Source organism: Macaca nemestrina, chromosome 11 (genome assembly GCF_043159975.1).
Source record: "Macaca nemestrina isolate mMacNem1 chromosome 11, mMacNem.hap1, whole genome shotgun sequence".
NCBI lineage: Eukaryota > Metazoa > Chordata > Mammalia > Primates > Cercopithecidae > Macaca > Macaca nemestrina.
The window spans coordinates 128,386,367-128,404,073 of record NC_092135.1 but is presented as its reverse complement, the minus strand read 5'-3'; the positions used below and the strand labels follow the sequence as shown (position 1 = coordinate 128,404,073).

Here is a 17,707-nt window from a genome sequence, read left to right as displayed (position 1 = left end):
TGTTGAGTTCTTCAAGAGAGGGAAAAATCACTTTCACAGATAAAAAGCAGGTCGGCACAGTCCCTCTGGTAGAGCCAAAGAGGTGGCATCAACATAAAAGATTTTCCTGGTCAGCCCCTCCTATAAAATACATTCGCCTCTGGAGATCTTTGTCCTCGGTGGCACCATTGTGGTAACAGGAAATAATTTCATCTTGAGAAGACATTCTGTGTGTCTGTGTGTACATTTTTTTGGAAGGTGAAAGAGGATGTGAAGGATCAGAAAAGAAATATTCTTTTTGTTGCCTATTTCATGAAATGATATATGGTTTCATGTATGTCTCAAATGGATGTGAGCAAACATCTGCTCCATCCTATTTCACTAAAGTTAGAAAATAGTAACTTCAATGAAAAAAATCTGAATTTTGAGTTGAAGATGATCCTCTCACCTTATTATGAAATATTTTATGTATCCCATGACCATGCTTGACTTTCCAACTTTGGAAAGTTGCACCCTTAAAACATCTGCATCTATTGCTAAAACACATCCAGGAGGTCCATTTTGATGGCTCCTTATCATCTTCATATGAAATGATTGATCCAAAGAGGGCCTAGCTTTATATACATTTAGCATTGAAAATTAGCAACTCTGAAGGAATACATGCAAAGTGTATTTTAAGGTGGGTAGTGATGAAGGTGAAAGCTTAATTATATTTACCCAATTTCAGACCCCATAAAATAAGGTTTTGTGCATGTTAAATCAGTTATGTGACATGAAGCTGTAGAAAGCTATGTAATAATCACCTTTTTTTTCCTGGAATATATTCTTGGAGGATTAGGCAGAAATCCATTCTGAAAGACAAAAAGATTCAGGTATATGGTCAGCCTGTGTTTCTGTTTTGTGAGTCTGGCATTTCCAACCTCCTCCCAAATCTTTCTATCTGAGTGTTCCACTGCCAGCTCAAACCCAGGGTGTCTAATGAGAAACCATCTCCCTCTCTTCACCTGTGCTTCTTCTAGACTTCAATCAATAGAAGCCAGAAAAGCATCTTCAGGACCATTTTCCCTTCTCTTGTGCTTCTTTCCTAAGTCCTAAGAGGTTTTCCTTCACAATCTCATACCATCTATCACCTCTTTTCCAGTCCCACCAGTGCCACTCCAGCTGGAGTCCCTACACCACAGCTATCCAAGCAGCACACACTTATTGGCTGCTACTGGGTATCAGTAACTCTGATCAATCTTGGGCACATGAAGATGGGAAAACCTAAAGGGGTCTACAGACAAAAAGCACTCACAGAATAATAAATATAAAACAGTGAATGAAAGGCCTTAGTAGAAAGGCCTTAATAGAGGGCTCAGGAGCCTTGGGAAGTGATGACCCATGGCCGGGTCAATGAACATTCAGGAAGGGGTCACACTTGAACTGAGCATTCTGAATTGAGTATAGGTTTGCTAGGGGGAAAGCCCCATGGCTGTCTAAAATGCTGTTTTACGGCTGGGCGCGGTGGCTGTCGCCTGTAATCTCAGCACTTTGGGAGGCTGAGGAGACCTCCCACTGGACACCAGGAATTCGAGATCAGCCTGGCCAACATGGCAAAACCCCATCTCTACTAAAAATATAAAAATTAGCCTGGCATGGTGGTGCACGACTGTAGTTCCAGATACTCGAGAGGCTGAGCCACAAGAATCACTTGAACCTGGGAGGCAGAGGTTGCAGTGAGCCAAGATTGAGCCACTGCACTCCTGCTTGGACAACAGAGTGAGACTGTCTCCTAAAAATAAAATAAAATATTGCTTTAAATATCATTTCCAATCCTAGAAGATTTCACTGAATCCTTGTTATCTCAATTATAGGTTTAAACTCCTTAGCCTGGCATGAAAGCCCTCCACAAACTGCCCCAACTGTTATAGTATACCTAATTGCTCACAATCTGTGCTACCTAAATCCACAGAGCTACTTTTGCCATGGTTCTGGTTTGCATGGCATTCTGGCTTTTATGCCATTCTTTCTCTGAAGTGTCTTCTTCCACTGCTTGACTATCAACTCCTTTCCTTCTTTCAGTGCACAAAGCTGTCTGCATGCACCCTAGTCAGAATGACCCTTTCCTCCTTCAAGCTGCTGAGCCTATCCTGATGGAGCCCCTGGTACAACATGGATGTGTTGCACTGTAGTGTGGTTACGGATATGGGGTCCCTCTCTCCTGAGTGAGAGGAAGAACCCACTGGCATCAAGGCTTTAGCAATAACCTAACAAATATTTGGTGAATAAACAGTACAGTCTCCTCATTATTAGGGAACAAGAACGGACACAGGTCTGGCCCCTTGTCATTGGAATACCTCTATCAGCCATCGTAGGGGCCACCCGCCACAGCGCACACTCAGCTTCCAGTTCTTTGATCTTGCGTGGCCTCCTTTGATTTCAAATTCCCTGGGGGTGAACCAATTTCCATCCTCACTCTGTATACACTTCACCAAGATTCCTGTAAGACCAGGGTAAGTTGATTCTGAGCCCTCTTTGTTCCCAGCACTCAGACTGTGGCCACTCACCACACTGGATCTACAGCCACCCAATTTCTGATCAAGATCAATAGCAGGAGGGTCTGGCCTTCCCTCTCAGACTTCAGAGGCCTCAAATCCAGCCTGAAAGTCCACTCTAAGGATATTTCCTGGCGGCGGTGCACATTTCTTTGACCTTCATCCATGAAGAAAGTGATGGTTGTCAACAAGAGCAACCTTTTAAGCATTTCAAAAGCACTTACAGAAGGAAAAGCAAGTGATTCTGAAAGATCAGAGGATTCCAATTTTCTATTCAAATTTGGAAGTAGAGACCAGGCCTGAGTCTCCAGATGGCTGTGAGGGCAATGTTGGAGGCAGAATCCTCAACTTGTGGCTACAGATGGGTGCCCTGTGGCTCAGGGGTCACTCCAGCAATATCTGCATTCTCAATTATAACATGTTTTATGCAGTTTAGTGGCATTAGTGAACAGAGATTTTCACACCCCTGCAATCGTGGGTAGCTGATATTAAAAAACTAATTGTGAAATGTTATCCAATAAAAAATTTAATTTATATGTAAAAGATAGTCACATGCTCAATACCATTAGCCATTAAGGAAACACAAAGCAAAACCACAATGAGACACCATGTCACACCCACTAGGATGATAGGATGACTGTAATAAAAAAGACAGACAGACGATAACAAAGTTGGTGAGCACGTAGAGAAACTGGAGCCTTCACACACTGCCAGTAGGAATACAGAATAGTGCAGCCACTGTGAAAAACACTTTGGTGATTCCTCAATGAGTTCAACATAGAATTACCATATGATGCAGTAATTTTTCTCTTGAATATATACCCCAAATAATTGAAATATGTTCACACAAAACTTGTTACACAAATGTTCAGGACAGCATTATTTATAATAGCCAAAGAGTGAATATAGTTCCAAATGATGAGTTTATAAACAAAATGTGGTATATCTATACAATGAAATATATTATTTGTCAATAAAAGAAATGAAGTACTAATACATTCATTATAGAAGAACTTTGAAAATACCACAATCAGTGAACGAAGGCAGTTAGGAAAGGGCATGTATTATAGAATTCCATTTCTAGAAAGGCCTACAATAGGCAAACTTATAGAGCAGAAAATAGATTAGTGGCTGCTTAGGTGGGAATGGGCATTGACTGCTAATTGTTTAGAACAAATTGTTCTAAAATTAGACGATAATGATGGCTGTACAATTCTGTGAATATACAAAAAAACAGTTGATCTGTACACTCTAAGTGGTGAGTTGTATGATATGTGAACTATATCTCAGCAAAGCTGTTTAGAAATAGTCACAATGCAATAGACATTTTTGGGCAAAGTTTTATAATTTACAGTAAAAACATGTAAATTTACATATTTTACATCAATATGTAAATTAATTCTCACAGCTACGTCATGAGGCAGGTTTCTTATTATTGTTCCCTCTCTTGGATGAGAAATTTCAGGTTCAGAAAGGTTCCCTTCTCTATTCAGAATGGAACAGTCACTCCTGGCACAGCCAAGGCTGGAACTCAGGCTTCGTGATCCCAAATTCTGTGATCATCTTCCTATACCAAGCACCCTGCCCTCGTGATGGCACTCCAGAACGGAGAGAGAATATGAAAGTTGAGGTTGAAGGCCTCTTCATTTTTCTGTCTGATTCAAAGTAAAATACGTGACATTTTCCATCTGTGAACTGACGTTCCTGCACTTCTCTTTGGTTCTTTGGGCAACCCCTGAACACTCCATGTGCAAGTCAGCATCTAATGGGCGTGATTTCTTAAAGTCTGAAAACATCATCTTAGAAATCCCTTCCTCCTTCCCTCAAGCCAAACTGGGGCCAAACTCCTTGAATGATGTGTAATTCACACGATAATTCCCCACTACTTGTGATGCGTTCAGATAGGAGCTGCAATTTAAAGAAGACCATGAAACCCACCTTGTTTCAATTTCTTCTTATGTAAAATTCCCTTCACCCCACCACAGGTCACCGGAAGCAAAGGAGCCTTAAAATCCACAGTTTCATCTTTGTGCTTTCTTGAAGCTGAAAGAGAGGATTTCTTCATTGTGTCTCACTTTGCAAAGGCACATCCCCCCTCCCTCCCTACTGAGGTAATTCCTAGAAAGACACAAGGGATGCTTAGGAAATTCTATTCCAAAAACCTCTAGAGTTTCAAAGTCTTTCTTCCAAGTGGCATTTTTGATACATAATTACAGAATGTCTACCCCAATTTCACCTTTCAAATTTCATACAAAATAGAATACTTTAGCAGAGAACTTAGACTTCAGTAAAACTGGTTTAACTCCTAATCTAGTAAGCTCCACTGATTCTTATATGACAATGAAACGCAGTTGCTGTCACTGTTCTGACAGGAGCTCTCCAGCTATGCTGCTTTGCTGCAGGTAGGTAGCCTTAGATGAAGCCAGAGATCATATTCAATCTCCCAATTTGAGCACTGACAGGGCAAGCAGGGACAGGGTAATGATAGGATAACCTAATGGAGATGATGTCTGCCTTCTATTTTTGTTCTCTGCTTTAGTTCATTTCTCCATCCTGTCAGCTTTCCTTGTAGCTGAGAGAAGAGCTCAGGGAGCTCTAGAATAATCTGAAAATTATATGGGGTGGCAGGTGGGGGACTGGAGACCTGATTTCACAGAGAAGGGGGTGTAAGGTCTTCAAAGGAACTCCAGGAGGGTGAGCAGTGAATCCTTCCCTTCCAACCAAAGGTGTAGGGCCAGGCATGGTGGCTCACACCTATAATCTCAGCACTTTGGGAGGGCGAGGCAGGTGGATCACTTGATGTCAGGAGTTCAAGACCAGCCTGGCCAACATGGCAAAACTCTGTCTCTACTAAAAATACAAAAATTAGCCAGGTATGGTGGTGCCCACTTGTAATCCCAGCTACTTGGGAGGCTAAGTCAGGAGAATTGCTTGAACCTGGGAGGTGGAGTCTGTGGTGAGATCACACCGTTGCACTCATGCAATGTATGGGCTCATGTATGGGCAACAGAAGTCATGATAAACAGCGGAGCTGTCCTTCATCCTGAGACAAATTTTTAGAAAGGCAGACTATTAGGACTGGGATGGACTAATAAGAAAGATGGTTGGCCTACCTACAGAATGGAAGAAAATTTTTGCAATCTATCTCTCTGACAAAGGGCTAATATCCAGAATCTACAAGAAATTTAAAACAAATTTACAAGAAAAAAACAACCCCATCAAAAAGTGGGCAAAGGATACGAACAGACACTTCTTAAAAGAAGACATTTATCCAGCCAACAAACACGAATAAAAGCTCATCATCGCTGGTCATTAGAGAAATGCAAATCAAAACTACAATGAGATACCATCTCAAGCCAGTTAGAATGGCAATGATTAAAAACTTAGGAAACAACAGATGCTGAAGAGGATATGGAGAAATAGGTACGCTTTAACACTGTTGGTTGGAGCATAAATTAGTTCAACCATTATGGAAGACAGTGTGGCGATTCCTCAAGGATCTAGAACCAGAAATACCATTTGACCCAGCAATCCCATTACTGGTTATACCCAAAGGATTATAACTCATTCTACTATAAAGACACACACACATGTGTGTGTTTATTGCAGCAGTGTTCACAATAGCAAAGACTAGGAACCAACCCAAATGTCCATCAATGATAGACTGGATAAAGAAAATGTGGCACATATACACCATGAAACACTATGTAGTCATAAAGAAGAATGAGTTCATGTCCTTTACAGGGACATGGATGAAGCTGGAAATCATCATTCTCAGCAAACTAACACATGAACAGAAAACCAAACATCATATGCTCTCACTCATAAGTGGGAGTTGAACAATGAGGGCACATGGACACAGGGAGGGGAACATCACACACCAGGGCCTCTCAGGAGTTGGGGGCTAGGGAAAGGACAGCATAAGGAGAAATACCTAATGTAGATGATGGGTTGATGGGTGCAGCAAACCACCATAACACATGTATACATATGTAACAAACCTGTACATTCTACACAGGTATCCCAGAACTTAAAGTATAAAAAAAGAAAAAGAAAGAAAGATGGTTGGCCTAATTCATACTCTTGCTTTCCAGATGAGAAAACTGAGACAAAGAAACTCAAGTGATCAGCCTAAGCCCACACAAAGAAAAAGAAAGTCTTAGGACACAGATCTCTAATCACAACTCTGTTTCACCCTTAGTGTACAACCTGTGGCTTTCTGTGTAGCCAGAGGAAGGTCAGCTAAATAATAAATATGGGTCGTGCCCTTTATATGGCAATGAACTATCTCCAGCCTTGAAATTTATCATTTCAGTGAAAGTAGCACTTTAGTGGCGCCTGAGCCCCTGGGGTCTGATTGTAGATCAATCACCAACTTACTTCCTTCTTTCCTTGATACATTTTGGAAAATGACTAAATAGGATAAATTTCTCACTAGTTAGTACAGCTTCATAAAACAATTAAGGAAATGGGTTTATTACTGAAAGTACAGTGTACTGCACAGGAAATTAGATGTTTAGTTATTGAAAGTACATTCCTCTTTTCTTTTTTACCTCTTGATCGGACTCTTTTCTGTGGAGCTCTGTCACTCTGAGTGAAGTGGGTTCTAGGTTTGCTTCTCTTTCTCCCTGAGAAAGTAGAATAATATAATCACAGTCATTTATGAGTATCTGTATTACACATATTACAGCTTTTCAAAAATTCCATTTAAATGTAACTTTCCAAAAGCCTGTTTAATGTATAAATAAAAATATTTAAACCCTAGCCTTTAAGGTATGAAGAATCAGATAGCTAATATTAGGGTCACTTTATATTTCATTTTCCTATTCTTATATTAGGAAAAAGACTAATTGAAAGCAGTATTTCACATATATCTCAAGCAAAAGTACAAATGCTTCATTCCATATTTTGAAGGTTGATTTCATATTTCATTTCAAATATATATATTTGAAATATATATGGCATATAATACATGTTAAACACTTACACATCCACTAATTTATTTAATCTTTGCAAGATCAAAATGATAATTACTGTCATTACAGAGACTAAAATATTCAGAGAAAATTGAGACAAAACTACAAAATTAAGTGAAGGCATTTGGGTTTCTCTTAGCAGAGACAAAACTGAATGACAGTTCTGTGAGTTAAGGGAAATCCTATTAGGTGTTCCATAGGTGAGATGTATGCTGCACATATCACATGGAGGGAAGATATTTGTACCTTTGTGCTGAAAGTAATAGTAAATGTGACCAGGGCTTTGTCCACATGGCTTTGGAAAAAAGAAATATTGGGATTTAAGAAACTAATCAGAAGAAAATTAATCATGAGGAATGGGTAGAATTGAGACTTCCGCAGCCTTCATTCCAAATGGTAATTAAGGATTGACATGGCAGACGCTGCGGCCGACGAGGTTCTTCCGTGTGCATGTTAATTGGCTGTGGGTGGACATCTCAAGGTTTACTATCGTTCAAATGTGTTTTATTTTCCAAGGCAGGAAAGCAAAATGTTCCTTCCTTCTTGTGCTGAATGTCCACCATCCAGTGACCACCATCTGGGGGTGCTGGTCAGGGTCATGTAGGCCCATGAGGAAATATTTTCCAGCCTACTCATTCCTAAGTACTATAAATTCTAAGCATATCATGAGCATATTAGGCCACCAAAGTAAAAAGGAGCAACCAGACCCAAAGTGGACCTATGGCTTGGAAATGAGAGTTTCATAGGCAAAATTGAGAAAGTCCCAAGCAAGTAGGTTGAGTTGAGCACACACATCCTAGGACAATGCATTAGTCCATGTATGCAACCATAGAAAGAGTTAGTGGAACTGATGATGCCAGGTTCAGCCTTTCACTCGCATCCAGGTTGTAGAAGTAAAGCTCTATTTTCAAAATAAGTCAAGCTGTGATGCCTGACCCTTCCCCTTCCCTTGCAGGGCAGTTGATGAAAGCGTCTCATGGAAGAAAGAGCTAGTGATTGCGCATCAACCACTTGTAATGTCATTTCACGGCTGCACCTGTCAGGCAAGACACCTCCACACTCTGATCTCACCCCTCTCTCTCACCTCCCGAAATCCTGGATGGGACCAAGCCAACAGCTATGGAGTGGGGGTAGGGCCAAGAGAGAATAAGAGATCATGTCACCCCCAACTATATGTGTTCCAGACTAAGGCTTGCCCAGGCTGAAGGAGGGAAGGTGCTTTATTGTTTTTGTTTTTGTTTTTGTTTTTTTGCCTTCATCATGAAGTCTCCGTTAATACTTTTTTTTTTTTAATTATACTTTAAGTTCTAGGGTACATGTGCACAACATGCAGGTTTGTTACATATGTATACATGTGCCATGTTGGTGTGCTGCACCCATTAACTTATGGTTTACATTAGGTATATCTCCTAATGCTATTCTGTCCCCCCTCCCCCTACCCCACGACAGGCTCCAGTGCGTGATGTTCCCCTTCCTGTGTCCAAGTGTTCTCATTCTTCAATTCCCACCTATGAGTGAGAACATGCGGTGTTTGGTTTTCTGTTCCCGTGGATGCTGAAGAGGATATGGAGAAATAGGAACATTTTTACACTGTTGGTGGGACTGTAAACTAGTTCAATCATTGTGGAACACAGTGTGGCAATTCCTCAAGGATCTAGAACTAGAAATACCATTTGACCCAGCCATCCCATTACTGGGTATATACCCAAAGGATTATAAATCATGCTGCTATAAAGATACATGCACACATATGTTTTTGCGGCACTATTCACAATAGCAAAGACTTGGAATCAATCCAAATGTCCATCAATGATAGACTGGATTAAGAAAATGTGGCACACATACACCGTGGAATACTATGCAGCCATAAAAAAAGGATGAGCTCATGTCCTTTGCAGGGACATGGATGCAGCTGAAAACCATCATTCTCAGCAAACTATCACAAGAACAGAAAACCAAACACCGCATGTTCTCACTCATAGGTGGGAACTGAACAATGAGAACACTTGGACACAGGAAGGGGAACATCACACACCGGGGTCTATTGCAGGGTCGGGGGAGCAGGGAGGGATAGCATTAGGAGATATACCTAATGTAAATGATGAGTTAATGGGTGCAGCACACCAACATGGCACATGTACACATATGTAACAAACCTGCACGTTGTGCACATGTACCCCAGAACATAAAGTATAATAATAATAATAAAAAATGCATTGACCTGTAGGGCAAAGGGAAAGCGGCACAAACTTTATCTTACCCCTAATCTTGGAAAGGCCTTTCAGATTCACGTTCGCCTTCTTTTCATTCGAGACCACCTGGCCATTGCCTTTGCTGTTTTCTGGGGATAGGCAGGGGAACATGTATTAATAGAACTGGGCAGAAAAACTGACAGGCTGGACCAAAAGCAAGTGAGGGAGTCCTGGGTTTCATTCTGGATCCCCTTTTTTCAGACAAGGAACCTCAAGCAGGTGTCCAGAGCATTTTCTGCTTTTGAGATTGTCGACTTTTAAGTTACACACAGGATTTAATTGTACATTGAAGTCTCTTAGAATTTGTCTACATACACACAGACTTAAATGAAAATGTTATAATGATTCAGTCCAAACAAATTTTCAATTTGAAAACAGCCATTCTTAAAATGCATGCAGCCCCCCCTTTTTTTTTTTCTTTCCAAACAAAGCTGTCACATCCACCAACCAGGCAGCCACATCAACTGGCAAGATTGGTAAAAATTAACGATTTTCAATAGGACGCTAAAATCTTACTATTTTAGATCCACTGATTCAAAATTGACAATCATTTAGAAAATGAGACTTAGCCTTTATCGTCTAGAAGAAAGGAAGTCCTCAGACCATGACTAAAATAAATTTCCAAGATTTCAGGGCCTGATTATAAAGAACATATGTATTTACAGGAAATTCAGAAAATAAAATGATATGAAACATCACCATCTGGAGATAGCCACAGATGAGGATGGCGATCTCCAGATGATGATCTGTGCAAAAATATTCTCCTACTCTTTTCTTTTTGCATATGTTACTTTTTGAATAACACTTTTTCATTAAAAATTTTGGAGATTTATAATATTTTAATATACACACATACATTTGAAAACCACAAATAAAAATATAAATATCGCTTCTATTACATTGACCAAATGTAACTACTACATATATTTTTATGAATGAACTGTCATCCACTTTTCTATATTAATGTCTCTTTATATATACAGATAAATAATTACATGTGCATCTATCAGGATACATAAAAATATACTTCAGAAGTATAAATTTCACATAAAATATGGTTATACATATATATTTTTTTACAATTGTGTACACATACACATACACCCTGATTTCTTCATTTAGTCCTCTTCGGAATGTCTTTCCAAATTAATAAAAATTTCTTGAGCTAGGAAAGAAAGTCATACTGAGGATGATAACACCTCCTTATTAACTGTGGGCCTCCGGACTATTACATGCATGAGAAACCATTTTGTTGAAGCCATTGCATTCTCAGGCCTCTTTGTCACAGCCTGTTAGTCTACATCCCAACTGATACAGGAGGTACAGAACTCTCCTGGCCGTCAGGAACGGCAGGCTTTCAAGAATACAGTGGGCAGTGCCCTAATAAACTCAAAAGCTGTAACGACCTCACTTTGCCTGCTTACCATGTTGTTGGACGTTTTTCTGCATTCTCCTTCTTACTCTGGTCCAGCAATGCCCCCTCTTTTTTCCTTCAAACCAAAGAGAATAAAGTTAATTATGCAGAGGTATAAATATAATTCTTTGAGTTTTATATGCCAGTAAGAGTAAAGGTTTTTTTTTCATACTTTGGTCCGCAGGAATGGGGCAAAATACTTTAGGATCAGTGTAGCAGTGTGGCGGTTGAGTACAGAGTTATATTTTACCTCTGCATGAGCCTTGGGCCATGGGCTTGGGAGAGACTATAGGAGACGACCTTCCTTGAAACAAAATTTTTAATAGAAAATTAACTCTTGCTGGCACCTTAGAGTGAATGATAACTGTTGTTTCATGTTCCTTTTTCAAGTGTTTGTTGTGTAAATGCAAATGTGCAATGAGAAGGCATCCTCCTTGAAGCTGATGATGTTATAAATAATATTCTATATTGGAAGTTGGGAGATATTCTGAACTTGATGTAGTGAGTTTTCATTATGTAATTACATACTCATTACAGAATCCCTATATAATTTCATTAAATAATCTCAGCAGTGCCTCCACACTGTCAGCCCTACTTCAGGCTGCAGAGCAGCTGACTCCAGGAATACTGTTGTGACCCCAGAAACTCATCAGTGTCCTGAATCTGGCTGTCTGGACCATTTGCAGTCTGATGTGCCCTTTATCTGAAAAGTGACTCCACAGTGCACTGCCTTTCTGACTATCCCTCATCTCCTCCTGTCCGCACACTGTGGGAGGGCAGTAGGCTCACTGAAGGAAGCAGCCACCAGAAAGGGATCACCTCCTTCCTGGATAGTGACCAGGACAGAAGTGGTAGAGGGTGCAAGTGTTCTGTAGACCTATCTTGAAGATTCAGGATTCTGTTGCGACCATTCCTAAGGATGATGCCTCATCCTTTCCCCTACCAGCCTGGTGGGTATGGCCTTCAAAGAGCCTAGGGATTCAGATTTAACTCCAGACACATTTTATGAAAATGCTTTTCCTCTACTATCTAATTTTGTAGATGGAAAGTCTAAGTGAGAAAAGGAGATGATTAGGATAAAAGATGAAGGTACAGCCACTGGAGTGGTATAGCAGATTTTGCAGCAGTGAAGCAAGAGCAAAAATCCAGACATCTAAAGAGGTATGGGAGAAAGAGGAGCATTGGTGATATCTGTCTTTCAGAAGAACCCAAGGATCCTTTGTCCAGAAGGAAAATACCCTGCTCCAGTGCTCCCACCTCTGAGAATGCTGAGTCAGCCTCTCTGCACCAGCCTTGAGACGGCAGGGGCTGGGTCCAGCTTCTGAGGTCCCACATTGAACCCTCTAGACATTGTCCCTACCACTATTCTCAGTCATTTGTTAGAGGGGGGCTGCCACCTGGTTGGTGTCATGGACAAATAGGACAGATTGGACAGACTATCCTCAAGCAGTCCCTCCAACATGCCCACCCTCTCCCTAGCCACACACACAAACAAATCAAGGATGAACAGAACTGGGAACTCCAAGGCTTACAGCCAGCCAGGGACCACGTAGGAGACACTGTTCACCTTCCCCCTTACTAATGTACATACCACTCAAGGAAGCCCAACAATTGTGTACACTTTCCTTCTGGGAGCCCCATGTGTGCCCTGGGGATTGTACTTCTTGTATGAAAGCCAGGCACTAATTGCCTCCCTCATGTAAGGACTTGTACCTTAGAGGTGGTCATAAGGGACCTAAATCGTTTACAGTTTATGAAATGTGTGTGGGTACAGGTGTGTGTGTGGATATGGGGTCTCGCTATGTTGTCCAGGCTGGTTTTTGAACTCCTGACCTCAAGTGATCCTCCTGTATTGGCCTCCCAAAGTACTGGGATAACATGAGTGAGCCACTGCACTGGGTCAAAATTTGTTAAATGTTGTAGGAAAAAAATTGAATGGATGTGGACCCATGGGTCCGACTATCAGAGTGACTGACCGGGTGGTGTCTTCATGGGGAAATTTGCCAGAAGCAAAAATGTGGGGCGAATTTGGTGGAAGGCCATTCTCCATGGCATTTCTACATGCCTCAGAGTATCACTTCAAGGATATTTGAATAGCAAAGCAGTCTTGGAAGCTAGAGATCATGTAGCCTCCAGATTATAGGGCAAATGTATCCCTGACCACTATAAAATAGACAACATCTCCCTCCTTAGACATTTTCCAGAGGAGATGCCTCCAGAAGAGATTTGCTTAAGATCCCCAGAGGAGATTTGCTTAATATCCCCAGAGGAGAGTTGCTTAAATTCCAGCTAAAAAGATAATGTCTCCCTCAGAGGTAAGGTTTGGGTATGTTTGCTATCAGTCCCCTTATAAGCCCATAGGTTTCCTCAGTGAAGCATTCTTCTACTGCAGCACACACCTGTGAGTGCAGCATCCACCTGGGCTTGCTCTGCACCATCCTTTTCATGGGTCTTGGGGGGAAAGAACTGATGTGTCTACTCTATATCCCAGCAATTTTGCTCCTAGGTATTTAAGCAAGAGATATGAAAAAACAGGAAGATTCCTACAAGAATGTGCTCAGCAGAGTTTTCATAATAGCAAAAAACTTTAAAAACTCGAGGTGTCCATCAATAGACTTATAAACAAAATTTGGTATATCCAGATAATGTACACTACTTAGCAATGAAAAAGAACAAACTACTGAGACATCCAACAATATGGATGAATCTCAAAAACATGCTGTGTGAAATAAATCCCACTCTAAAGAGGATATGCTATAAAACCTTACTTATATAAAGTTTTTAAAAACCCAAATTATCATAGTTAAAAAGAAGAGTAGTGATTGCCCTGATGGGTAGTGGGTGAGATATACCGGGCAGGGCATAAGGAACCTTTCCAGGTGATGGTCATGTTCTATATCTTGATAAGAATTTTGATGGTGCAGAAAAAGGCAGTTACAAGAACTCATCAAATGGTGTACTTAATACTCGTGCATTTCTTTGTAAATTTTATCTTAAGAAAAGAATTCTAAATAAATACTGAACTCTAGTTAATGATACACATGCCAACGTATTTGAGGGGGAAGAGTGCTAATGTCTGCAGCCTTGAAATGTTTCAAACTTGACCACCAGTTAGTGAGTGGATAGAGAAATGCATAGATGAATAGAAAAGTGATAAAGCAGGAATGATACAATGTTAATTGTGAATCTATGTGAAAGTATATTGATGTTTAGTATACAATTCTCCCAAGTCTTCTGTATGCTTAAAATTTTCATGATTAAATTTGAGGGGAAAAAAAGCTTTTAGAGAGAAAGGACAGAATATTTACCAAGAAGTTACAGTTAGTTACAATAAGAAAATAATTTTTATTAGCCACACCATAGATTCCAGAAAATAATATAGTAATCACTTTACTATACTGAGAAGAAATAAATTATTGACCTAGAAGTTTTAATGTAGCTAAGAAGTTCTATCAAAGTAAAGACAAAGTTGTACATCCAACACTTAGAGAGTTTACCACTTAGAGATCACTCACTAGAAGAAACAAAGAATTTACTTCAGCTAGACAAAAAGTGAAACCAAAGAAAAAAAAGATGGTGAGAATACAAAATAATTTTTTTAATTAAGTAAATATCAACTGTAAAAATGATAATAGTTTCAAAATTTATAGTTAAAAATAAAATATTAAACAATAGCCAAAATGGTAGAAATGGGGTGTTCAGTTTGTAGTGAAACCATGATAAGCTCCTTGTCATCTTTTGGGATTGGGGCATAATTTAAAACATTACAGAAATTTTATCTTTAATTTCTAAACCAGCAGGGAGAAAGGGGAGAATATATAGTTTTATACCAATCCATTAGAAAGCTGGAAGGAGACATGAAAAACACAAATAAAGTATGGTCAACAATACCACAGAATATATAGGTCCATATACATCTGGAATCTCAATAAATGTAAATAAATTTAAATTTACCTATTAAGAAGCTAGGATTATCAGACAAAATTACAAAAGTTAAGTGCAGTTACAAGAGACATAAAAGAAAGCTGAACAAGAGGGCATCACATAAAGTGAGTGAAAAATATTTTTAAAAAACCATAAAAGTTTGCGTAACAATGTTAGTACTCAGCCAAAGAGATTTTAAGGCAAAAGCATTAACAGGGATAAAGCAGAATGCTGTATAATGACAAAAGAAAAACATCCATTAAGAAGTTATAAATCATGAATAGCCCCAAAATATTTAAAGTAAAGCAACAAAATAAAGAGGAATTGGCAAATATACAACCATGTGCGAGAATTTAACACATTTGTATGCAAATCTGATGGAGCAAATAAAATTTAAATTACTGTGGACACGAATTTAAACAACAAAGTTGTGCTTGATAACAAAGACACATGGAGTGAAGCCAGAGCCTAACAAATAGTTCAAATGTACATTATTCTCAAGGGGCAGAAAACATTTACAAACATTGACCACACATTAGGTTGCCAAAAAAAAAAACAAAAAAACAAAAAAAACCTTAATTTAGGGGTGGTATATGCCTATATTGTCACTTATTTGGGAGTCTGAGGCAGGAGAATCACTTGAGCCCAGGAGTTTAAGGCCATCCTGGAACACACAGTGAGGTCCCATCTTTTAAAAAACAAACCAGCAAAAAACAGATCAGCTGTTGTCAAGAACTAGAGAATGGAGAGACGAATACAAGTGGACTTTGGGGTGATGGAAATGATACATGTCATGATTGTGGAGGTATTTACATAACTGCACACATTTGTTAAAACAAATTTGATTATACCTTAAGGTGATGAATTTGTTTTATGTAAATTACAGTTCAATAAAGCATATAAGAAAAGTAGACGTGTGGAACATCTACATAAAGAAAATCCTGTTATTGGTGTCCTTATCAAAGATTACTTGAACATACATGCATGAGTTTATTTCTGGGTTCCCTATTCTATTGCATTGGTTTATGTGTGTTTTTATGCCGCTACCATACTGTTTTGATTACTCTTGTTTTGCAATATAGTTTAAAATTAGACAGTATGATGCCTCCAGCTTTGTTTCTTTTTTTTTTTTTCCAAAATTACTTTGCCTATTTGGAGTCTTTTATGATTCGATACAAATTTTAGGATTCCTTTTACCTATTTCTGTGAAAAATGTCATTTAAATTTTGATAGAGATTTCATTGACTCTCCAGATCACTCTGGGTAATACGGACATTTTAACAATATTCTTCCAGTTCTTGAACATGAGATATCTTTCCATTTATTTGTATATTTTTCAATTTCTTTCATGAATGTCATAGTTTTCAGTGTGCAAATATTTCACCTCTTGTTAAATGGGTTCCTATTTTATTCTTTTTGTGGCTATTGTAAATGGGATTGTTTTCTTAATTTATTTTTTGGATAGTTCATTGTTAGTGCATAGAAACACAACTGATCTTTGAATCCTGCAACTTTACTGAATTCATTTGTTAGCTCCAACAGTTTTTTTATGAACTCTATAGTGTTTTCTACATAGAAGATCGTGTCACCTGCAAACAGAGACAATTTAACTTCTTTCCAATTTGGATGGCTTTTTTTTTCTTGCTTACTTGCTTTGACTAGGACTTACATCACTATACTGAATACAGATGTCAAGAAGGGGCATTTAATCTTGACAAGGGTGCCAAGAATAAATAATGGAGAAAAGATAGTCTCTTCAATAAATGGTCCTAAGAAAACTGAATATCCACAAGCAAAAGAATGAAATTACTAGCATTTTATCACAGTAGATCCTCTCAAATCCTGCTGCTGCTTTATCAACTAATATTTTCTAAATCCTTTGTTGTCATTTCAACAATGTTCACAGCATCTTCACCAGGTATAAATTCCATCTCAAGAAACTGCTTTCTTTGCTCATTCATAAGAAGCAACTCCTCATCCACTCAAGGTTTATCATGAGATTGCAGCAATTCAGTCACATCTTCAGGCTCCACTTCTAATTCTGGTTCTCTTGGCTGTTTCTGCCACATTTGCAATTACTTCTTCACTGATGTCTTGAGCCCTTCAAAGTCATCCATGAGGATTGTAATCAACTTCTTCTAAATTCCTGTTAATGTTGATATTTTGACCTCCTCTCATGAATCATGAATGTTCTTATGGCACGTAAAATGGTGAATCCTTTCCAGAAGGTTTCCAATTGACTTTGCCCAGATTCATCAGAGGAATCGCTATGTATAGAGACAGTTATAGCATTACAACATGTAATTCTTAAATATTAAGACTTGCTAGTTGAAATTACTCTTCGATCCATGGGCTGCAGAATGGATGTTGTGTTAGCAGGCATGGAAATAACATTAATCACCTGTACATCTCCATCAGAGCTCCTGGATGACTAGGTGCACTGTCAATGAACAGTAACACTTTGAAAGGAATCTTTTTTTCTGAGGAGTATGTCTCAACAGTGGGTTTAAAATATTCAGTAAACCATGCTGTAAACAGATGTGCTGTCATCTGGGCTTTATTCCAATTATACAGCACAGGCAGAGTAGATTTAGAATAATTCTTAAGGGCCCTAGGATTTTCAGAATG

The 17,707-nt window shown here is 39.1% G+C and overlaps 1 protein-coding gene across 2 annotated transcripts in view; it reads right to left on the bottom strand.

Moving 5' to 3' along the window:
• Positions 1 to 17,707, bottom strand: part of LOC105473954 (SP140 nuclear body protein) — a 99,927-nt gene that overhangs the window by 24,478 nt on the left and 57,742 nt on the right. For both annotated transcript variants that reach the window (XM_011728206.3, XM_011728208.2), the window contains exons 20-25: positions 11,166 to 11,231; positions 9,750 to 9,830; positions 7,067 to 7,141; positions 4,452 to 4,556; positions 2,316 to 2,458; positions 783 to 830 (exon numbers count right to left, since the gene is read on the bottom strand). In XM_011728206.3, the coding sequence (XP_011726508.2) occupies positions 783 to 830; positions 2,316 to 2,458; positions 4,452 to 4,556; positions 7,067 to 7,141; positions 9,750 to 9,830; positions 11,166 to 11,231 (518 nt within the window). The remainder of the gene's footprint in view (positions 1 to 782; positions 831 to 2,315; positions 2,459 to 4,451; positions 4,557 to 7,066; positions 7,142 to 9,749; positions 9,831 to 11,165; positions 11,232 to 17,707) is intronic.